The 24,656-nt window shown below is 43.0% G+C and overlaps 1 protein-coding gene across 1 annotated transcript; it reads right to left on the reverse strand.

Moving 5' to 3' along the window:
• Positions 1-12,460: 12,460 nt before the first annotated feature.
• Positions 12,461-21,640, reverse strand: Mepe (matrix extracellular phosphoglycoprotein). Its single transcript, XM_036200414.1, has 3 exons — positions 21,578-21,640; positions 12,694-13,750; positions 12,461-12,639 (listed from the first exon to the last, which is right to left on the reverse strand). Exons 1-3 carry the CDS (start codon positions 21,638-21,640, stop codon positions 12,461-12,463), a joined length of 1,299 nt encoding a protein of 432 aa, XP_036056307.1.
• Positions 21,641-24,656: the final 3,016 nt, after the last annotated feature.

The following is a 24,656-nucleotide window of genomic DNA, read 5'->3' on the forward strand; positions in this document are numbered from 1 at the left end:
CTTAGCCCTGTCTCCTTGTGTCCGTCCCTTAGATTCCCGTGATGATGGACTGTGAGTTGCTTCTGGTCCTGGAGTTTATCAAGCTACACAAAGTACCTACAACAGACTCATTCATCCACAATGCTTATGAGCTACCTGGGACTCCACTAGCCCTGACAAGCTGATGTCTAATAGTAACTATTGCAACATCGTTTGAGAGTTTTCATCCATGGAGTGGTCATGCTAATGTCGTATTATAAATATAGTAGAGTCTGCTCTGAAGGAGTTTACGAAGAACCATGTGTGGGGATATTTTATTTGTGCTCTAATAAATAAAGCTTGCATGGAAACCAGAGGAAAAAGTCAGCCACTACATTAAACATAGAAGTCAGGCAGTGGTTGCACACGCCTTTAATCCTAACATTTGGGAGGCAGATCTCTGTGAGTTCAAGGCCACACTGGGAACAGAGGCAGGCATGGTGGGACATGCCTTAAATCCCAGTGCTAGTTAACCATAGCAGTCTGGAGGTCTGCACAGACGGACAGGAAGTGATAGAGCTGGAAAGAAAGAGGAAGTGATATAGCTGGGCAGAGAGAGGAAGTGATATAGCTGGGCAGAGAGAGGAAGTGATGTAGCTGGGCAGAGAGAGGAAGTGAGATGGCAGGGACAGAAAGGACATAGACATGATTATACAGTCAGGAAGTGGCTCTCTCTTGGGCTGAGAACTTCCTAGGGTAAGAACTTGTGGCTATGGCTTGTTCTGTTCCTCTGATCTCTCAGTTTTCACCCCAATATCTGGCTCTGGGGTTTTGTTTTTTATTAATAAGACCATTTAGAAATTTGTCTTACAACCATGAAATGCTTTTAATGATTCTAAACTTCTCAAGAGAATAAAGAAATGGTAATTGAGTGGAGTTGCCATGAGTTCTGAAGCCATTTCCAAGCAATTTTCAGGGATGTAGCACACAATTTCATAAGATACAAATTCAACAAGATTATACTTGAGTGTGTAGAGTTGGTAATGAACAGTGTGATAGCATTTATTTCAAATATCTCCAAAGGGCTTTGGTTAAAATGCCTGGTTCTCAGGGTAGTGCTATTGGAAAGTGGTAGACCTTAAGAGATGGAGTCTAGTGGGATGTTTTTAGGCCACTAAGATGTGCTCTCAAAGAAGATGACTAAAAGCAGTGGGATGGCTTCATCACGGGCTGGAGTGTCCAAAACATGTGAGCTAAACTAAGCCTTGTCTCTGTATAAGTGGGTTGTCCCAGGCATTTGTGAGTATTGGTAGCAAGCATCCAGTAGTTAGGAACAGTGGGGAACTGAGCCAAAATTCCCCACAACTTTGTTACCATAACAGTATGTAAGAGTGAGAACAAGTCAGATGGAATTTTGCCACGTGCTTACCTATCCGGCACAAACAGCCCAAATCTCTTCCTTTCAGCACAATAAAGTCCCCATTCTCTGTCCTTTGGTTCGCATGATTCAGTCTTTGGCAATTGCAAAAGCAATTTGATGACAGATTTTTAACCTTCTCTGTGGGCCAGAAACAGAAGCCTCTGCTAAGGAGGCTTTAACCCCAGCACAAGAGGCAGAGACAGATGGAGCTCTGAATTCGAGGCCAGCCTAGTCTTTAGCTTGAGTTCCAGAACAGCCAAGCCAACACAGAGAAACCCTGTCTTAAGCCCCTCCCTCCCCCAAAATAGAGAGATCAGATAACCTCAGTCTAGAAGAGTTCAGTCAGATGGAGCGCAGCTGGCTCTCTGCCTGTTCACCAAACAGGAAAACCTGTATGACTTTCTATCTGATTTTCAGCTTCCTTGAGCATCTTCTTTGGGGTGTTTTGAGTCATTGGTCTTTTATTTACTTAGAAATTATTTTAATAAATCAAGATATTTTAGGCCTGATGTGGTGGTAGCACAAACACTTAGGAGGCAGACCCAGAGGGTCACAAGTTCAAGACATGCCAATACATAGAAACTTTGTCAAAGCAAACAAAAATGGATACACCCCCTGGATACTTTTATTTTAAATTGACACATGATAAATAACGGTATATATCCATGGAAATGAAGCATGACTTGTCAGCACATTTTCAAAGAGTAATGACCAGTGCTATCAGAGGGATTGCCCTAGACATGACCTCCAATATTTAGCATTCGTTGATGTTGACAATATTCTAAATTATCTCTTCTCGCCATTGTGACTCATGCTGTCAACCACAGGTGACCTTGCTGTTCTCTGGAACAACAGTTCTTATTCCTCTTCCCCAGCTGCATCCACTAGCCATCTGTCTCCAACTTCTTCCCAGGTCCTGGAACCACTATTTTACTGTCTTTGTTTCAAGATCAACTTTCTAGCTTCTACATACTGTAAGTAAGATCACACAGACCTTGTATTTCTGACCTTGACATATTTTATAATACTCTGCAGTTCTATCCACATTCTTGTGAGTGACATAATGCCATTTCTATGACTGCATGCTATTTTTCATTGACTTATCTACACACATTTCAGTTGATTCATGGGTTGGCTAGTGAGAATAATGCTCCACTGAGCACGTAAGTGTCTTTAGTGACTGGGCTATATACCTAGAGCTAGAATTCCTGGGTCACATGGCAGTTCGGTTTCTAGTTGCTTGCTGAAGTCATTTCCCTTAATGACTACTCCATGTGACAGTCTCAACAAGGTTGAGACTTCTTCCTTTGCACCCTCGCTAGCATTTGTCACGTTTTTTGTCATTTTTGATACTAGCTTGAATTTGCAGGCTGCTGTCTTTTGCCAAATTGGGGCATTTCACCCATTAATTCTCCAAATCTCTTTTCAGCTCTTTCCTTTTTTTTTTTTTTTCCTGCCTCTAAAATTCAAACGACACAAAATTAGAGCTTCTGTTATACCTCACAAGTCCGTGGGGATCTTTGTTTCTGATTGCTTGGGTTGTGATTGGTTTTTGGGTGTTGTGTGTTTTGAAGGCTATTCTTCTCTGTTCAGACTCAGTAACTTCTCTCGTGTTGTTTTCCTGTTTCAGGATTCTTTCCCTGGTCCCTTCATTCCTCTTGTCCACTGAGTTGTCAAACTTTTTCAGCAATATTTTTCAGTTCTGACACTTCATGTGGGTCTTCTGCTTCCGGACACGGTCCACGTCTCACTGTGTGAAGCACTCATCACTGTCTCACTGTGTGAAGTGTTCATTGCTTCCTCGCTGAAGCTTTTGTATGATTGCCTTACCATGACCTTTCGGGTGATCCTAACATTTCTGCATTCAGCACTCATGTGTGTTGCATACTGATCTCTCATTCAAGTTTAGATCCTTGTCTATTCCCATGATAATGACAGCATTTCATTTGAGTCCTGGGTGTATATTCCAGAACATACTTTGAGACTGTGACTTTATAGTTGTGTGTGTGTGTGTGTGTGTGTGTGTGTGTGTGTGTGTGTGTGTGGTATGTTCATGTATGTACATATGAGTACTGCAGCAGGACTGTGCCAGGTGTGGGTGGAGTCCAGGCCCCCCACATGCTCTCCACAGATGCCACAGGGATAGCTGTTTGTCTGGGCTGAGAGTCTCAGCTCCTTTCCTAGCTGTTTGGCACACCCCTGGTACTGGTATTGATGGAGTTGGAATACCTGTTTGGTTTCTTGAGGGTGGATAGTCTAGACTCTGCTCAGCATTGGCCTGCATAGGTGGGGTGCTTTCCTCTGTGGTGTCTGACTGCAGTGGTGGTTATTGCCTGAACTTTCCAGTCTTTCCCGGCTGTCCCTCTCCTGTTTCTTCGGGGGATGGGTGTAGGGTTTTGTGGGCCTTTCGGTTTTGTTCTGTTTTGTCTGTACTTGCTGACACATGAGCAGACTGCTTAGCTCCAAACCTGGGACATGTGGGGAATGAAGAGAACTCAGACGTCCACCACCTGTCCTTCCTTGATCTTAAGGTCCTGGCCAATAATTCTATTCACTTTCAGAATGTCTTTTGGTTTGTGTTAAATATGCCCAGGTATTCTAATTGCAATTAATAAGAAGAACGAGAAAAGAACCATTCCTTCCCAGTGAAGTTGTTTATTGTTCCTTAAGTCTATACTAATCACATTTTAATATTATTTTGGGGGCTATTCTATCTTTTGCTAGTAGTGCCCATATTACAGACATCAGGAGTGTTGAGAGCCCAGTATGGAGATGTCAACAAAGCATCTCTCTCCCAATAGGCCTATGTATAGTTAGCTAAACACCTCACTCAAAAGACATTGACTGATGGATTGGCTCCAGTTGGTAGGTAAGCCAACATCAATGTGCTACAGGGCACTGCCCCACCTGTTTTCTATATACTGACTGATGCATTGACTCCAGCCAGCAGGTAAGCCAACATCAGTGTGCTACAGGGCACTGCCTTACCTGGTCCCTTTATACTGACTGATGGATTGGCTCCAGCCAGCAGGTAAGCCAACATCAGTGTGCTACAGGGCACTGCCCCACCTGGTTCCTACCTGTTGAAGATGTCTACAGACAACTGAGATAAACACCAAGGAAGCACCCACGCATTGAAAAGTGGGGTGACAGTTAATATACAGGACCACATGATGAGAACCCAAAGCCACTGGAATAAAACGTCGTTAGGAAATGCAACAATTTCATTTCTTCAGAGAGTAAATTATATCACATGATTTCAGGACAGAGCCGGACTAATATTAGTTTCCTGCAGAGCAAGCAAATGTGCAAACAGAGATGTTAAAGTGTGTTAAATTTGGCCTAAAACTTCTTCTGTATGTACTTTATGTTTGGCTTGGCAGTTTCTCTGCACACAGTGAACTGTAGCCTAACTTGATATGACCTGAACCTGGTGAACCTAACTTGAAATGCCAACAGACTGTAGCCTACTCTAACATCAATAGCCCATCTCCAGACACACATAGCAGTTGAACTTAAGGGAGCCAGAGACAACTGTCTATCCCAGGTTCAAACACAGCAGGTGGCAGTTGGGCTAAATTAACATCATCTTCGCTTGCTGTACGTCATTGTCTTTTCTCTGTCTAAAACCAACCTGCACACATCATGGGTGGAGCCTTGCAGACCATTCCTGAGCTGTCACTGCCTGGCTCCAGAGCTGCAAATAAAACCAGTTAGGAGCTGCAAATAAACCAGTTAGGATCTGCAAACTCAGATTTGTCTTTTTTGAAAGAGATTGGTCATTTTAACCTTAGAAATTAAATTGCAGGAAGAGAAGCTATATTAATTTAGCCTGAATTTAGGGCCACACCTTGGCATAGCATCAAAAACTAGGTTTCTTGTAGATGTCAAGAAAGCCAGGGGGCTGGAGAGATGGTTCAGTGGTTAAGAGCAGCTAATTCTGTTGCAGAGGACCTGAGTTTGGTTTCCAGTACCCACGTGGACAGCTCAAAACACCCTCTTTTGGACTCCACGGGCAAATGCATTCCTAGTTACACAGACCTCTCCCCATATACACATAATTTAAAAATAAAAATACATTAGAAAATAAAATTCAGGATGATTAACAAGAATGGTCAAAATAAAAATGACTGTCGCATGTGTGACGTCAAATACTATTCGGAACTCAGTGATTCACTAACTGGAGGTGACATGAAGATCACATGAAAGGTGATAAAAAAAAAATTGTCTGAATGCCCGAGGAGAAGGGAAGAAACCATGCCTGATGACACAGTGGAAAAACAGTGACTCGCTCTGCCTCGCTCAGACATGCAGACATCCCTGTAAGAACAAGTATGTAGGCTGGAGAAATAGCTCAGTGGTTAAGAGCACATGCTGCTCTTGCACAGGACCTGGGTTCACTTCCCAGCATCCACATGGTGGCTCACAACCACCTCTAACCCTAGTTCTAAGGAATACGACACTCTCTTACGACCTCCATGGGCTTCTGCACACAGGTGGTACACATACATACTCAGGCACACATAGATACATGTAAAATAAATAAATTACTTAAATATTAAGTAAATATTTTTAAAAGAATAAATTTGGAAACAGTAGAAGAACTCAGAGCAATTGGGGATAAAACAAGGTGCTTCTGGACCAGTTGACTCTACGCTTCCTTAAAGAGCCTGCACATCTCCCAGGACTGAATCCTAAGGAGAAAGGAAAAGTGGTGCTGGGTGCTGGGAAGGCCAGCATCATAACACTGAGCACAGCTGGCTGTGTTTTAGTGAGATCCAGACCTTAGCAACATTAGTAACAAAGAAAGAGGTATTTTCAATTCAGATGAATTCCATTATTATCTAAGGAGACGGAAACTCAGGGTTTTATAAGGAAAGGTGTACAAAACAAAGCTGGAGGAAGCTCCGGGGGTTGATGTCGTTCTAACAAGAGAGAATTCTTGCTTCCGCTTATAGAGTCTGAAGGGATCAGGTTTGGGAATTGTAAAGAGGAGCACCTGCTTGCATTTTTATTGTTTATTTTGAAAGTCCATGCATGTGTTCTACAGTTACTGCATCCCCCTCCCTTTAACCTCGTCTGTATCCCCTCAAATTCATGGCCTCCTTTTTTAGTCACATGTGTGTGTGTGTGTGTGTGTGTGTGTGTGTGTGTGTGTGTGTGTGTGTGTAACTATATAAACAGAACCTGCTGGGTCCATTTAGAGCTGCTGCTATGTTTAAGTTTTCTGGGATGACCCCTTGGTGAGGCCACAGAACCTAGGAGTGAACCAAGAGCTAGCTGCCAAAGCAATCTATCCAATCGCCAGCTTCATTCAGTATTTATCCTCATGCCTGAAGGTCAGTGCAGCTCTCGCCCTCACCAAAGAAGACCACTGCAGCATGCCAAGGTCCAGAAACGGAGAACAACTGTCTGACAGTGGAGGGCCCAGCCTCAGCTGATACGTCTGCAACACTCCTCTACCTAAGGCTCAGAGAACGCTGTGACAGAGGGTGTGACAGGGAGGCTCCAATGATGAAATCACAACAGTGTGGTAGCCTAAGCAAGACCTGAACAATGACAGCCCTAGATGACATGTCACCAGGAAAGGGAGAAAACTATGGGACCCCTCTCTTAGAGGGAGAGCTGGAAGCAATCAGACTGCTGAGTCAGGGGAGTCGGTATTCTGGGGATGAGTGTGCCTGCATTTAAAAAAATTAATTTTCTATAGTGAGACAATATTCCAAATTTAATTGTAAATGAGAAAAAAAGTCAGCTTGTTTCAAGATACTTAAGAATCGAGTGAGATTGCCACCTAGTGACTGTTTCTGGTTGTCCAATTTTGAGACTCTTAAATGACAGCTGCTCTTAAGCCAGCCTGCACATTGCTGCATTTAAATTACTGAATTTATATCACAGTTGAGCTTTCCTTAATGCTTACATTAGTCTGTAGGTGGGCAAAGCCACTAGCATAAAGCCTCTTCTATAATAAAGTGTGGATCATCTCATGCAATTAATTATTGAGCCTCTGTGTCTGAAAGATACTGACGACACACTGCACCATAGATTGACTGTTCTCGTCCCTGTGATAGCCCGACAGCCTTCTGCTCCTGCTTGGCATTTTTGAGAGTCTAGGAAAGCTCATGATCAAAATCTGAGTGTTATTTCTATGAAATGCAACCTGAGTTCATATTACTGTAGAGTGGTTTAAAAAGAAATCACAAATTGGGGAATCATCTGTATGTACTCAACTGCCCCAAGATCTGGACTCAGGCATGCACATGTTACAGCTTCCTCTCTGGCATCTGTCTTCTTACGCTAGGGATCAAATCCAGTACTGCAGACTCACAAGGCAAGCACTCTGCTACTGGACTGTGTCTCCATCACTCTGCCCAGTAGTTAATATTTAATTCTCACCTCGGCCATGCTGTGAACTTACCTTATGCCTCACCTAGGATGTTTATTGTAGTACTGGGTTTATTAATGAATGATTAATTAAAAATAAATACTGTCAACAGGGACCAGACTTGAAAAAATGTCAGGAGATACTAGCGGTGAAATTCTATGCAGCATTAAAAACCATTGTATATAACATTTGCTCATCTATTGTCTGGAAAAATACTAAGTTATCTCAACAATTCACAGAACAAATTCAGAGCTGAGGACCAAACCCAGTGCCTTTCGCTTGCTAGGCAAGCGCTCTACCACTGAGCTAAATCCCCAACCTCTAAGGCTTATTTTCATAGCAAGGGTAAGCTGAAATAAAGAAGCCCCTTCATTCAGTTGGGCCTCTGAAGAAGCCTTGGGCCACATCCCAGAGTTAAAGACGTGGTCTTTTTTTCAGTGGTCAAGCGACCAAGGCAGCTTTCACACTGGTATACTCCATCTTCATTCCACTTGTTGTTTTGAAGTCTGATGGTGATTGGGGCCCATGCCTGAGGAGAGCTCACTTAATCTGGACGCTTGTGGACCAGAGGGCTTCAACACTAACCAAGGACCAAGGCCAGCTTGGCGGGTGAGTCCCACATATCCAACATTACTCGAAGATTCTACAGACTGAACATTATGCTCACAGTAAGCAGATCTTGTCAGCACTCAGAGCTTTGAGCAATGTGACACAGGACATGCCACTGCCATCTGCACACACGACTCTTGCTCTTTTATACTAGCAAAGGCCATCTCAGTTCCATCTTCTCTCCTCCTCACACTCCATTGTCTTTCACAGAGACACATGGTGTTGAGCAATTTGGGACATCCTGTCTGAGCATCCATTAGGTATGGGACCAGCAGCACATCACGTTTGGTACCTAACTTTTTACACAGAGTTGTGAACTGAGGGAGGCAGGCACACACTTCCAATAACGTCTGTCCCCAAGAGCCCGTCTAGGGCTACCTGGGCCTGTGATTCTCTTTTACATGTTGATATGTGATATCTGTAAAGAAGAGTTCTCTTCATCGGAGACTGAACTACACCCCAGTACCAGGTTAGTAAGAAGTCTGGGCTGTCCATGGACCTACAGGGGACCCAGAAAATGATTTGGAAGTCACTGAAAAAAACATCCCTGGTAGTGATTTCAAATATGGGCTCATAGTCATCTGAGGACCTGTTACAAATGAAAACAATAGATTCCCTATTCATGACCTTCTACCATACATGTTATTCCAAGATTGGTGCCAGACAACCCTCGTCAGAGTTGGCTGATAAAATGACTGTTTGGTTTAATAGAACACACCTGCCACAGCTTCAGGACTCCCTCTGCCTCACTGTCTTAAGTTAAAAAAAAAAAGTTTACATTAAAATGATTTAACTTCTGTTACTAATCCATTAACAACCCAATCTATAACAAATTCAAATACAGCACCAGCTATATTTCTAAGTATGGGACGTGCATAATAAACTATACCATGGACTTCAAAGCATGGTCCATTGAGTGGCAGCATCTGCTTACAGTTCTTCCTTCTTGGCCTTTCTTACCAGTGTCCACGTGTGTGGGGATGGACTGTGTACCCTAATAAACTTACCTGAGGATCAGAGGACAGAGCCAGCCACTAGATTAGACACAGGGGCCAGGCAATGATGGCACACACCTTCGATCCCAGCGCTTAAGATCTCATGCCTTTGTTTGGAAAGCACACATGCCTTATATACCTTTCTCTGCCCAGACATCACTTCCTGGGATTAAAGGCATGTGTGCTTCCCAGTACTGGAATTAAAAGTGTGTGCCACCACTGCCTGGCTCTGTTTCCGAGTGTAGCCTTGAACTCACAGTGATCCAGACGGATCTCTGCCTCCTGAGTGATAGGATTAAGGGTGTGTGCCCCCACTGCCTGGCCTCTGTATCTAATCTAGTGGCTTGTTCTGTTCTCTGATCCTTAGGCAAGTTTATTAGGGTACACAATGTATCACCACACATGTGTCTAAGGTGAGTCTTCCTCCATCCTGCTCTCTTGAGCCCCCTGCTCACCCCTGCAGCCTCCCAGTCCTCTGCCTGAGGGATCTTTCTTAAACTCTAAAATCCATGTTGTACCATTTAAGGTCGTCAACCGCAAAGTTCTTATTTACCTGCAGATATGTAGTCTGTGTAAATATGTCATTCTTAATGTCGTATGCCTTAACCTCGTGTGTGTGTGTGTGTGTGTGTGTGTGTGTGTGTGTGTGTGTGTGTGTGAGTGCATGTGCCTGCAAGCACACGTGCTCACACAGGAGTGCACATCTGTGTGAAGTATGTACATGTTCCAGATTGTGGAGTGTAAGCATGTATTAGTGAGGGTGTGCATGAGTAGGCTAGAGGTTAACTTAAAGTGTCTCCCTCCGTTGTTCTCCAGTTTCCATTTTGACACAAATTCTCCCATTGATCTTCTGAACGTGGAGCTCATCCATACATCTAAGCTTGTTGGCCAGTATGTTCTGGGTTTTCACTTGTCTTGGCGTCGCTCACTCGCTGCTAAGGTTACAGGTGAGTACCCAACCTATCTCCTTGCATCCTGCCTTGTTCTTGACCACCCTTCTCTTTAGTTACATTATCCACTCAATAAAGCCCATGAGCATTTCTCCCCTTTTGAGCTTCACAGAATTTTGTAAAATGTCTTCATTTCGTGGTTTTTGTTCAAGCTTAAGAAGCTGAACGGGATCGGGTAGTCTGCCCTGATTGACTGGAGTACTGGGCAGCAAGTGGAAGACGGACATGTACAGAGAAACCCAGGCAAGTGGTTCGCAGGAAGTTCACTGCAGGCAGGTAAATAAATGAGACCCCACTGCCCCCACAGCTGGTAATGGACAGTTTTCCCTTTTGGGCACAAGGTGGCAGACTGCATCCACTTTTCTCATTCCTCCAAAGGCAGCTGTGTTTATTTATGTTTAAATGAAGACGGTGAAGCTGGAACATGAGTGTAGATAAAGCAGAGAGTCCTGTGAGCTTCTGCAGTTCTGGATCTGTAGCAGTGCCCCCGTGTGGGCATTCACGACAGCACGTTGTCATGGTGAAGCCTTCCTTCCTTCATGTATGAAGAAGCAGATGTATATACCCTCACCAGGGCTTTGGAGGGCCGCACATGAGTGCTCAGACATGGGGAGAAACAACAGGCTAGCAAGAGAACTGAGGTGTGCAACTGACCACAGCCTTTGGAGTCCCCACAGGTAAAGAGCTAAGATGGCATTTGCTTGCTTCATCTACTTACAGCTTTCTCTCACCATTCCAAGAGTTTCCATGTGCTCAGACCATCCCTGTGTAAAAGCTACTGGGTTGGTTTCAATATTTTTATTTATAATTTAAATTTGGTTATGATTTCTCTACTTAACTGCTTTCAGTGTGCTTTTTCTTTTTGGTCAAATTGAATTTTTTATTAAAAAATAAATAAATAAATAAGAGTACCAGGAGACAAAACACAGATTCTACACAGAACACACTGGTCAGGATGTCTGTTGTTTGAGAGTCTAGGAGAGACAAGAGAAATGCTGCCCACATTTCTTCCTGTAGCTTCCATTCCTCCTTTCCTTTCCTGGATGTTCACCATTTAGGGGAGTGTTGAGAAAGGAGAAGTAGATTAGTAATGAATTCAGAGCAGGCATCGGTAACAGCAACATGCTGACGTCCGACATGAGGAGAGCTAGTGTTCCGGCACACAGGATGTTTGAGGCAGGAGACTGATGGACCTGACTCAGTGGCCTTTCTATGTTTATTCTGCCTCTCCCTCATGGCCACACACTGGCTCCTACACATGCAGACAATGTGCTCATGCTAAGCCAAGGAGATGGTTGAGAAAAGAAAAACAGGGCACCAGCTGGGTACGTTTCTCTTGCCATGGGACAAAAGCTTTCCTCAGCAGGAGACATAGGTCCCCTCTCCAGACCTGTGCTACAAGACCATCTTGACTAGAAAACCTTCTATGCTCAAGAACGGGAAAAAGACACAGAGCTGGGAATACGTTGGTAGTGGTCAGCGTGTGGTATCTGTGAACCGGGTCCTTGTCCGGCCCTCATGTTTGTATGTCGCTCTCCCTGTCTCCCATGGCACTTCCTCCATCCCATTCTCCTCTCTAGATGGAGACAGAACCAGCAAAGGTGGTCATGAGATTTGTTTCAGAAATAAAGCTTGCCGTGTAGGACTCTGTAAATGCACATCATGAGGGAAGAGCACAGCCGGGCCACCATCTAGGAGATGCCGTTAGAGCACAGTCAGGGAGTAGTTCAAGCCTTGCTCCGGGGAGAGTCCTTTCACACACCTTACCTCTCTGCTCGAGGTGGATTAACCTTGTTAATTCTTCCATGACCGCCAACAGTCTCCTATAGATCATTTAACTACAGACCATCGTAGAAAAAGCACATTTATTTTCGTTCTGAAGAGCAAACAACACATCAAGGCACACATGACATCCACAGGCTACTTTAAGGTGTCGGCTATCCAAATATTACCTACAACATCGATTCTTAATGACAATTTTTATTTAAAAAGAAAGCACTAGAACTTGGAGAGAAATTCTTCCTATACCCGTTATAACAGCACAACGTTCTGGGGGGGACCAGGCTTGTTAGCTTGTTCAGTTCAGGCTGTGTCCTCTCTTCCTCCAGGACAGGAGCAGAGGACTGGTCCAAATTCCTGGGGACTAGTCACCGTCACTCTCGCTTGAACTGTCACTGGACGACTCACTGCTGTCTCTTCTGCCGGGGCTAAGGCGCCGGTGGGCATGGGGCCTTCGTGAAGGCCAGGCGCCTCTCCACCGTGGCACCCCTTTATTCCGTGTGGGATTATTTTGTCCATGGAGTACATAATGGTTTTTTCTGCCTTGTGTGATTACAATCCCCTCACTGCTGGGAGCATTGGAGGAATCGCCCTTGCTTTTAATCTCATTACCAAGACTGTGAGAAGAAAGAACCTGGCCCTGGCTTTTGCCTTTTCCTGGAAATCTTTGTTTTTCAGAGAAGGTCACTTGGTTCCTGTAGGAGTCTTCGGCGTCCTTCCTAGAACCACCTTTGCCGCGCTTGGGAATCTCATTGTAACTGGCGCTCCCCGAGCTGTCGTGGCTGCCCCCTTTCAGCTTCTCTTTGGAGGGCCCTCGTGGATAGTGAAATTCTACTTTCCCTTGATGGGCATTTTGGCTGCCAGCCTCAATTCTGCTTCCTTCTTTTCCAGGGAGTTCCCTAAAATCAGTGCTGCCTGTGATGTCATTGGCGCCCTCCGCAAGGCTCACACCCGCAGCACCTGCCTGGTGTGCCGTTTTGTCTCTGGCTGCATCAGCACCATGCCTTCCTCCCTCTGGGAGCTCGTTAGAACCCAGTCCACTTGTTTGTGGGTTGCCAATCTTAGCTTTGTCAGAGCCCGAGAGGCTCGTGTGACTAGCGGAGCTGTCTAGACCAGGCCCGGCAGCACCTCCTTTGCCAGGAATGTCCATGAAATGTTGCCCATCCCCACTGAAAGGCGGGACATCATTACCCCCCATCACTTGAGTATATGGGGAACCACTGCCTTCAAAGTCACTGAGGATCTTTCTGATTTGGGGCAGATATGTTAGATAGTGAGTGCTCCGTCGGACCTGACGGGTATGTGTGCTTTTCACTGAGCTGTTCCGGGATAGTAGATACCGCTGTTGATTCTTTTCATCTTTGAAGTGGTCTTTAGCATCGTCGATATCTGCTGGAATCGTGCTAGGAACACTCTGAGGTTTCTTCTCTTTGCTTTTGTCCCTCTGTAGTTCTGCCCTCATCACCGGTCTCTTGATAGACTGTGGGGTACTTCTGATGAAAGCCGCACCATACCTCTCCTGGGCAGGCCAGTTAAGGAGGGCATCCCCTACATTCTCTGCTCCTTTATCCCCTGTGGGCTCAGGATGCACAGATGCTGTTAAGTCCCAACAGGCGCTACCTTTGTTGGTGGTGCTGTCCTCTTCATTGGGCATCTGTGGATTTACAAAAAGATTGGGGGAGGGGTAACTACATTTGTTACTTTCATTGGCTTCAAAAAGAGACAAAGCTTTCTCTTTTTTCTGGGTAATGATTTCTTTAGGTGTCGACTTGTGATTTTTTTTTTCCTTTGCCAAGCTGGTGAAAAGCAATATTGTCTCTGCCTTTCTCTTCTTGCTAAAGTAAAATTTTTAGCAAAAAGTGATTATTTTTTGTTAAAATTTTTAAATATGATAATTCATAAAAAGTGTTTAAAAACTATAATGTATTTAATGGAAAGTCTACAACCCAGTGAGGGTGGAATGGAGCAAAGCAGGTTTCATGGAAAAAGAAGAACGAGGTAGATTTGATGGCCAGGCAAGATTCAAATATTCAGAAGCAAAACGGTGAGAACATTTTGATACTAAGTGGCAGAGTCAGCATGTTTTCAGAATGCTTCAGCGTGTTGGCTTTCCTTGAACATGTTAACATCTTGGTCATGATAATTAGAGATATGAATAGATGAAAGCTCCCATGTGGAGAAAAAGAAAAATCAGCCAGAAACCTACACCTTTTCGAAGTATAAGTAAGATTGCAAGGATGCTAACGTAGTTGGGGCAAGCAGGGGCCATGGTGAGCTGCGTCAAATCAGATAGCAGAGAGAATGGCCAAACGTTGTGGGTCTCACTAGTTTTAGTGTGTGGGAGTGCTTTGCCTCTATATGTAGCCGTGCACCATGTGTGTGCCTGATGCCCACAGAAGCCAGAGAGACCATCAGATCCCTTGAAAGTGGAGCTATAGATGGTTTTGAGCTCCCGTGGGAGTGTGGGAAGACAAATCCTGATCCTCTGGGAGGCTAGTAAGTGTTCTTAACTGCCTAATCATCTCTCCAGCCCCCAAACAGTTTCAAATCTCTCACTCCAGTGCGCACTAAAGTAACTGTGCTGCAGAAGGGCTCAGGTACCACATCAGTTACCATCCCTCTTCAGGCTGGCTGAGCTGTGGAGACGTGTGACCCAGAGCGGCATGTGACCCAGGGATGCTGCTTTGCTTTTTTGAGCATCAGACTTTTCACCACAAAATAAGAAAATAAATTCATTTCAGGATTTTTAAAAGAAATATTTTTTAAAAGGATATAATGCAAGCAAAGCATCTATCACAGTGTCTCTCATCAAGCAAGATCTCTATAAATGATGCTAGCTGTCATTCCTACAGGGTCATGTGATGCCCTTGATGCAATGCTAGCTTGCTTTCCTACACAGTGGCAAGAGCAATAATTTCCTCATAGGATGTACAACTGTCCTCTCCTGTCTTTATGTTTTGCATAGTGGCAGCTAACTGTAGGCTCTTCCTTCACTCCTCCTGCATTCTGAATGTCACCCTTTGGCTGTGGGTTCTGCAAGCTTGTGGCCACTGATCACACATTGTCTAAGATAGAGTTGTGATATCTTCAATCTCTAATTAAAAACACTCTGTGTGTGCGCACACACACACATGCATGCACGTGCATGCTGAGGGGCAGGGAAAGCCTGCATGTGTCAATACCCACATATGGCTGGATGTTTGGGAATAACTTGTGAGAGTTTCATCTCACCTTGCACCATGTGAGTTCTGGTGACAGCGTTCAGGTTGTCCGGTTTAGTGGCCACTTCTGAGCCATCCTGCTGTGCCCCTCTGCCTCTGCTTGCTTTAAAATGTATCTGACTAAGTGTTTGGAATGGTGAGTCCATTAATTCAGCACACATTTGAACTGCAGATAAGAATAGTTTATGGAAGTCCCCTCTAGTCTGGCAGAACTTGTTAGTAGGAAGTCTCCAAACGTGTCCACTTGTCTGGATTGTAAGATAGAATTTGAAATGATCTTACATAGGGAAATGATTATTACTCATTTATAGTTCCAAGCTTATTTGGGGGAAAAGGTAAGATTTTGTTATGAGAAAAAACAAAGGAACTGTAGTGGTTTACTTCTGAATAGAAAACATTCTAAATACTTAGCTTAAGCCATTGAGTCTCAGGAAGCTGGCCTTGGGCATTTATGTTTATTTACTCATATCCGATGAGACATTTATAACTGAACAGATGGGTTAGAAAAATCAGTATAGTATCATAAATTAAATTTAAATTTAAAAATTCTTAGTTTTTTTCCTTCCTACTCTTAGAGGAAATTTTGTTCCATTTTGGTGTTTCTACTAGTTTTTTTCCTCTTTTCTCTTTAGAAAGGTAGCATGCTTACCAATGACTGGTGTACATTTAATTAGAAGAGCAAATACAACTGTTTTGTAGAGGAAAAACAAGAGGCTATGTTTTAATTTTGGTATAAGACAGTGAACCATTTGTCTGAGAAAATATTTTAAAATACAAAAGCTTCTTGTTGTGCATGTGCTCAGGGAAGTGATTTCCAGTCCATCATCAGCTGCATGACCGGCTATGAGTCAGCTGGCTGGTCTGTCTCTCCTTCCTTCCTTCCGTGCCTTAGTCCATGGCATTCCTTACAGCCCTCCCACTCACTTCTGTCTTTTCAAACCTTATTACTCCCCCACAACCTAGCTCACACTTTCCATTCTGTAGCTTCCCCTAAATACCAGCCTAGAACTGATATCTTTCTACTCACCGCCCCAATGGATATTTTTTTTAATCCCTTGTGACACTCACATGACACTTTCCACATCCTGTCTTGGGTTCTCTGTATCTCTCTTCTATCTTTAAGTTCCGAGAGAGAAGGAATTGTATTTCCTGAGTTGTTTCAGTTGGCATTATATCTCACATAGCAAGCAGGAAGCACGGAAACCCTGTCACCCCAGAACCAAAATTAACTGGCTTTAATAGACAGATCAATGCAGCCGTAGAGATGGCCATACAAAGAATATTTAGCCAAGGAAAACAAAATTCTCCAGAAGAATTCTCACTTCCAGGGGAAATGAAGCCGATTTAGGAAAGTAAACTGTCCTTTGGTTGGAGGCATTTGAAGCTGTTTGCAGGTCTTTGGGCAATGAGTCTGCAAGAAGCCACTGAGTGCAAGAATTATTGCCGTCCCAGTGACAAGTGCCTTGCTCTTTCTCTCCAATGAGACTGGACATGGATGAGGTCATCTGTGGAGTGAGTTTAAGATACAGAGACGTGTGCCACTCTTGAGTACAGGACGTCCTGTCAAAGTAACTTCTTTCCCCTGGGAGTCTACCCTGTCCCGGTGTATGGTAGAGTCTGCTCAGAACACCTTATGAGAAGCAATGCTATTGAGACACAGCATAAAGACAATTGCAGGACCCTGAGGTCCACCAAGGCCACACTTGCCCAAGTAAGTCCGAAAGCAGAATGTGGTTTCAGCCAAAGGAGTGGATGGAGTAAGGAGGGTTCTGGAACAGAGAGTTACATACCACAATGGCTTCAGAACCTGGTGGGGGAGGGAAGAAAGACAACATCCACAGCTGGAAATGCCAGACCACCTTGTCTCTACTGAGTCCCCCTTGCAAGTCCAAACTCAGCCACTCACCTTTATGTTACTTTCAGAGTAAACATATTTTTCATGATGACCCTTGTAAATGACGCAAAAACCTACACTATTATATTAAGGTGGTTTTTGTCTCAAGAAATTTTCTGGATTTCTTCCTAATACTACAGGATATTTTTTAACTTGAGAAAAATCTGATTTTGCTTTTGAAAATTGGTATTACCTCCTACAACCACAGGAGGGCGATCGTGGGCCACCCTAGAAGACAGCCACCTTGGGCTCTCTTTTGCATAAACCTTGAAATATATTTTTCCTGCATGTCACTCTCAAGTGTTTGTCATACCACACTGTGTCAATCTTACTACCATATTTCAGTGGAACTGCAACATGAGGAAACGCTTCCAGAGTAGAATGGAGAGGACAGAAGAAAGAGCTTTTACTACGCTCATGGCTGAGGTCCAGCTGGCAAATGCCACCACATGAACATTCTGGCCTTTAAGTTTGCCATTTGGACCTTTGTAATTTTCAGCTGAGAGTTTCAGAACATAGAACTGTGATTGCCAGGACAAACCATGGTAGAAATGAGCTGTAATTCGGTGGCATGCAAATCTGATGGTATTTGCTTGCCTTTCTTGGTATAAGTGGAAAACTAACTCCCTGGGATCCCAATTCTCTGTGGAAGCCTGTTAACCAGCCTCCCCATGCTTTTCTTCACTGCTGGTTGCTTTCATATACAGCACACATGGGGAATAGTGTTTGCTAGTGACAATGTCCCAGAAGTCTTATTATCCCTCTGAAGGTTGTGCAGTCAACCATTGTTCCATTTGAAAAATGAAGTCATACTGACAAGAAGCCATCAATGTGTGGACATTTTTAATCATCTGCTGTAGGAATTATAATTATAGATAATTATAGCATGTCTCATGGTCCTGCTGGGTGATGTGCACTTCTAGCCTAGGCACCCAAGAACATTTTGGTAGTTAAAAATGTTCCCTCATGGGCTTTTATTTTTCTTTACAGAGCTAAAATAGGTATTGGAGAGGAAAAATTCTTCTACACAGCCTTGCCTAGTTTTCACAGTCTGTGGTTGAAATTCTGCAAGGAAACAAGGAACTCAATCTCACCAAACAGAACATCCTTTCATTCATTTCTTCAAACAACAAACATTTCACTTCTTTTTCTTTCAGTGGATTTTATTAGTGTGGAAAATAATTCTGACGGAAAGAGGACTGGACTCACTCTTCCGTAAATGTTTGTTGGGGATGAAAACATCATTTTCCTCCCCACTAGATGGCAATGTCATCTCTACCACAGAGTCAAATTCCAGCATGAAGAAGTGTCTTCATAGCATGGAAGGGGAAAGGCAGGCAACGTGCTCCAGTGTTGGAGTAATGGCCACTGGAATCCACAGGAAAGAAGTGTTCATTTGCAAACCCGAGTGTTAGGTGTAAGTGAGGTAGCTCGGAGTTCAGAAGGTGTGGTGACAGTGTAAGTCAACGGCTGTGTTACAATGTGGTGGTGCTGGAGAAGCACAGCACCCACCACAGCCCTGTGTGTACAGGTGCACAGTCATGACTAGTCACCCACCTCAGCCCTGTGTGTACAGGTGCACAGTCATGACTAGTCACCCACCTCAGCTCTGTGTGTACAGGTGCACAGTGATGACTAGTCACCCACCTCAGCCCCTGTGTGTACAGGTGCACAGTCATGACTAGTCATCCACTGTAGATCTGTGTGGAAAGGTTCACAGTTACACCTAATTAAGTGGCAAACCATTTTGCTCAGGCAAGAGATGATGGACATGGTCAATAAATCAGGCAGTCTCTTTGATCAGTGTTGAATGTCACTTTTCTTGAACTCATACATGACTCATCTACTGAGGCTTACTGAAGTACATCAAGGCCAGCCACTGGGAAATAGATATGATAGCTGCCTCAGGTCTTGGAGTCAAGGCCGTGTGAGATATCACACAAAATATAGGACCTAAGAATCCTGTTTTCTGTGAACAAAGTATTGAAACAATTCTTCAAATCTTAGTATTTCCATTTCCTTATTTCCTTTGGAGACTTCTCACTTATCGCTGTTGTGGCAAAGGGGGAAAAATGAGTGGATTATGTTGGTGTCATGTATATGCTAAAGTAGAGGCAGGCACCATGATGGATCAGTCACAGAAGAGACAGAAGTCCCAGGGGAAAATATTTTTTTAAAGGCAAGCAGTCTGAGGACCAACTTGTCCTACTGGCCTGAAGAATGCTTTTCCTAAACACTCAAAGCCTTGGGATTGTATTTATGTGGCTCTGCTCTGATTGATAAAATCTTCACATAAATATCAACGAGGTGGTTAGTGAAAGTATCCCATTATTTGGACTACTATTCCATTTCATCCTTGAAACAAACAATTGCTTTGTCAGTAACATCTTATATTTCTAGGACACAATATATTTCAGAGAATCTCACAGTGTGCAAAGGACTTTTGCATAAAAATTTCCCTTGAGTACCCTAACAACCCCAAGATGAGCAATAGGAAAGAGGGTACCCACACAGACACAGCTGGGGATGGAGATACCCCACCCCAATCTCCCCTTCCAAAATCCCAAGACTGAAGCAATAAAAACAAAAAATTAAAGTAGCTTTATTTGAAGGGATATTTACTAATATGGAGGTATGTTCCTGAAGTTTATGTCAAATCTTCAAGATATATTTCATAATTTTTTCTTTATTGCATCTATTTCTTATTGTTAGTTCTTCTGTGATTCTATGAAAATAAATTTAAACTGTTACCTCATTTTAGTAATATCAAATGAGCTATAGGAAGAAGAAATAACATGGTGAGGTCTAACAATGAGGATATGATAGCAGGAATGTCTTCTAACAGAGCATGTTTGCCTGAACGTTGACGTTTGTGTTAGAACATGTACTTGCTGCTGTGGATTAGCCCAGTATAGTTCCTGACCCACTGTGACTTGGATCAAAGCCTCCCACACTGGATTGCATGCAATGGATATTAATTGAATTTTACTGCTTGATCTGTCCCTTCTCTTTTCTCACACTTTAAAACTGTTTGAATTGGGGTTATAATTATTATGATGCATGCACATGACTTACTATATACTCATTTTTTATACCAATGATCTACGACCAACTAATTGAGGTGACTGTTCAAATGGAATGCATGTATCTGTGAGAAAGGATGACACTACAATTCATAATGCCCAATTTTGTCCCTGTTCCCCTACTAAGACTCTTTAATTTGACATCTGCAATCCTCCCTGCTTCTCTGACACCCACTTGGCAGTGGACTTGAACTTCAATGTGGCCCTGTAATGGATAGGACATTTTCTGCCCCAAGAAGGAAAGCTGGCAGCCTTTTTTGACTGGTGGTCACTGGATTGATGTTGGCCTAGCACTTTACTGGAAGCTGGTTAGAAAGGACACTTTGGCTGTTCCCTGGAATGTGTGGTTCAAAATAACTCAGCCTCAGTTGGTTGGACTGAAGTAGGTCAGCAAGACCCACTCGACCACCACCCTGCTCCATGCATGCCTGTACGGTCCTGACTGACCTCATGTGGATTGGGTGGGACTGACTGGTTCAGTTAGCACAGCCTTTACTGCAGTTTAAGGGCCATGCATGAAGTGGGTGATGTGATTCCCTCAGTCCTGCTCCTTCACCAGATGGCTCGTCCTCGTCAGTCTGGTTACCCAACTGCTTGCCCACTTGCTCAGGACCTATATTTAAACATGGTCAGCAATGCGATGAGTACTTGTTTCCATAGCTACTCAACCCGGAAGGTAACTCTGAGAGCTCCGATGCTGGTAAGACGTTATCTAATTAGCTGCATGTCTGAATCGCAGAAAAAGTCTGTAGTGCTCAACTTTGTCATAGGATAATTTAGTCACATCCTGAGTGCTCATCTGGGTGAGTCAGAAGAAGAAAGACACGAGAGGCAATAGAAGCTTGATTTAGGTTAAGTTCATGGGTATCAGTTCCATTTTAGCCTCACCAAAACAGGGAACATCTTCTAACAGGCTTCCACTGTGCCAGGATACTACTGCCAGTTAACAGAGACATTCCAGCTCCCTCCCGGTCCCATCAATTTTAAAAAGGTATTTAGTTAGCTTTACACATTCATGTCAAATTCTTCAAGGTTCTTTTGATACAGTATGGTTCCAGGCTTTGAGCATAACTCATTAATCTGCTCTGACTTGGAACACAGTGGCTGGCTACTAGTTTTCTCAGAGATTCCAGAAAAAGCAACATGGACCATCCTATAGTTTGCATCCTATACTGGCAAGCTTCTGAGTTGCATGCTCCATGCTTCACTTTTTACAAACACTGCTTGAAAACCAGAGCGAGAAAGAGAACATGTGACACATAAAGGAACTGGTAAATGCTTACTGATGTTGCCCAGGTCACACTGAAGAGGAGCAGTCCCACACACACGGCCATGGCCTGCATCATATCAAGTCTCCCTGAAAAAGTAACAAAACCTCCCTTAGCAATGCCAGTTATGAGCTACAGACATGAACACACATGTATGCAACATCCTCCTCACTGGCAGTTCATTTCCTTTTAATATACAGACTATATATCTTATATATAATTACATCTATAAAATTATCATCTACATAAATATATGTAGTTTGCTCAGTTAGTTCAAAGTTAAGGGTTAATATTTTAATCTATTTTTCATGTCTGATTATTATCATGTAAAAACAAAAATCATTGACTATAATTATTTCAATAATCAATAAATAGAAATTAATTTTATAGGCATAATTATTTGTTCTGTTGGTAACCTGACATTTTTCCCTATGTGCTTAGAAAACTATCATTAAAAGCTTGTATAATTGAAAGTAGCAGTAAGGGGCAACATATCAGTTCCTAACTAAATCATTAAGTGTGTCAATATGGCAGATACAAAGGTGAGCAATGAATCTTATCAATTCGAGGCTAGTACCCCAGTGCACATCTTCATACTCATTAGCAACATTAGTCACTATGTAGGGGTCAGAGAAAGAAACAGCTGGAGCAATTTTTTTACTATAAGCATAAGCATTTACTAAATATTAAAATTAGCTAAACATCATTCTAAGAATTTTTCATGTGTTTTTTTTACTTGAGTCCCAATACAAAATTATGAACTAGGTGACTTTACCAGTTTTATAAACTAGGATGCAAACTCAGAAATGTTATGTAACATGTTCCATAATTGATGAATATTAATGAGCAGAACTGGGGTTAGTATTCTGGCAAAGTAGCTGTTTTTAACTGAGACTCTATGTCACCTAAAGTAAGATTCTGTTATTCCATCTAATTAAATAAAAGCCACATGCAGTCAACTTAAAGAGGATCCTATTTTATATAAAGTTCAGTAGAGCAAGCTTTGGAATACTCGCTTTTAGTTATGGAGTAAAGCACACGTGTGTAGTGTGATGGATGTTTCCCTGGGGCCCAGTGAGCTCAGCTAACCCAAGCAGCCATTACACTGAAAAATTACCAGCATAGCTCTGGACAGCAATCTGTTGGTCTTGATGGACATTACATATTTTACTGACACATGAACAGATAACAACCAATATAAAAATAATAATGTGATTTGTTGGAAGAAAATACTTTTATGAGGAAAGTATTTTAAATGTTCTTACAACATTTAAACATTTCATAGTAAAAATTTTTGCTCAGCAAAATAATGCAATTAAGATATATTGTAAAAATCCTAGTTTATATTCTTCTAATTTAATGTTATCTTATGGATCTACACCTAAATTCAAGCTATAATTTTGGCTCCTAAGTATTGAAGATAAGGACAGTCTACACATTTATTGAATAGCTCTGTGCTGGTAGATGCATCAGCACAGTGTTTATCAACAGAAGCACAGCTGGCTTCTCCTGTGTCTGGTTTGTCAATGGTGCAGCGCCCAGTTATTATCTGATAATAATGATAGTCAGCCCATGGGCCGATTTGCTGCCAAGACGTGCAGTTTAGTTAATGATCTCTAGCACTCTACCTATCGTATAGACCAAAGCACTGAATTTAGACAATTATCCTCAGCTGAGAACAGTCCCAGCTTGCACTTTTTTTCAATTAAGCAGATCAGTATGGCAAGGAACCTGCAAACTTTAGCAAGCACTTTTGATCAAAAGCAGTTCTCTGTAAGGAGCACATTACCTGGTGTCATTGACCTTTGGCAAAGCTCGGCTTCTTCGGGTTTAGCAGTCCCTGGGCATTTGCTGAAATTTAAAGTTTGCTAGAGCCCCAAGTGTCCAATCAGCATGGCCCACTAAGGACCAGTGAGGAGTTTGTCACAAGTGCCCACAAATGACCACAGGGGGCAAGGTAATTTTAATCTAAAAATGTTTTTGTGGTGGAAAGCTGCTATCAAATGTTCCAGAAAGAAGAATAAACAGAAAAATATAAATATCTCAGTTTGGACATTATGCTGCTAGATAATTAGAATTGATTTCAGAACTATTAACTAGAACTGGGTGGATGGCTTGCATATTTATAAATAGAAAATATTTGTAAACCAACAAATTTGTAAGTATTTTATTAAGTAAGTTTATAAACTTAATTGTGTCTGAATAAGATTCAGCAACAGCTAACGATGTTTTGAGTGCCTACTCCATGGCAGGCATTGGAGAAGCCTAGGTGAATGAAACAGAAAATAATTCTGTCTCATAGGGCTCACCATCCAATGAAGAAAACAGACAATGAACTACATTGTGTTAGAAGGGTACCCAGATGAAGCTCAAGCATTGGGAGTAAGGACACAGGGCTGGAACTTTACATAGAGAATCCTCGGAGGGCCTTAAACATGTACAGCATTACTCCAAAATTTGTCATAGGACTAAAACTCCCATGTGATAGCATTAAGCTTTTAGAAACTAAGTTATCAGGTGAGAATCCTTGTGAGTGAGATTAACCACTCTAAAAGACTGAAGGAAACAACCTCCACCCTTCTGCATTCCACCTGTCAGTCACATGAACATGCGGCTTGCGACCCACCATACCCCGAGGAGGAAGTAATAAGATGCCATCTTGGAAGGTGAGACAGTTATCTTCGACTGAACAGTGAACCTTCCAGCACCATTACCTTAAACTTCCCAACCTCCTAAGACCTCAAGAAGCTAAAATGGTGAGATGTCAACTTTTGTTCTCTTTAGATCACCAAGTCTGAGGCAGTCCGTTCCAGCAGCATGAACAGACTATGACAGAATGGTAGCTGCATGACTTGGCATGGGAGGACATTCCAGACAGAAGCTCTAGGAAGAGCCAGATCCATAACAGGGACCTGCTGGCTTATTCCAGAAGCCGGCCACTAAGCTGGAGAGACCAAGCAAGGAAACAGCAGAAAATACAAGACAGGAAGTTGACAGCGGAGAACCAGAAACCTGCAGGTCCTTGCATTTTGCCCTAAGAGGTAAAGCCCCTGCAGGATTGGTACTGAGGGCTTACCTACGCTACACACAGCCT

The sequence above is a fragment of the Onychomys torridus genome, chromosome 10, assembly GCF_903995425.1.
Source record: "Onychomys torridus chromosome 10, mOncTor1.1, whole genome shotgun sequence".
In the NCBI taxonomy this organism is placed as follows: Eukaryota; Metazoa; Chordata; class Mammalia; order Rodentia; family Cricetidae; genus Onychomys; species Onychomys torridus.

Excerpts from the sequence above, each read along its gene's own strand:
- Mepe (XM_036200414.1), bottom strand. The coding sequence starts at position 21,640 with ATGATGCAGGCCATGGCCGTGTGTGTGGGACTGCTCCTCTTCAGTGTG. Across the intron at positions 13,751-21,577 it reads GTGTGACCTGGGCAACATCA|ATGCCCAATGAAGAGGACAG; the intron begins GTAAGCATTTAC and ends GTAAATCCACAG. Across the intron at positions 12,640-12,693 it reads TCTTGGTAATGAGATTAAAA|GCAGAAAAAACCATTATGTA; the intron begins GCAAGGGCGATT and ends TAATCACACAAG.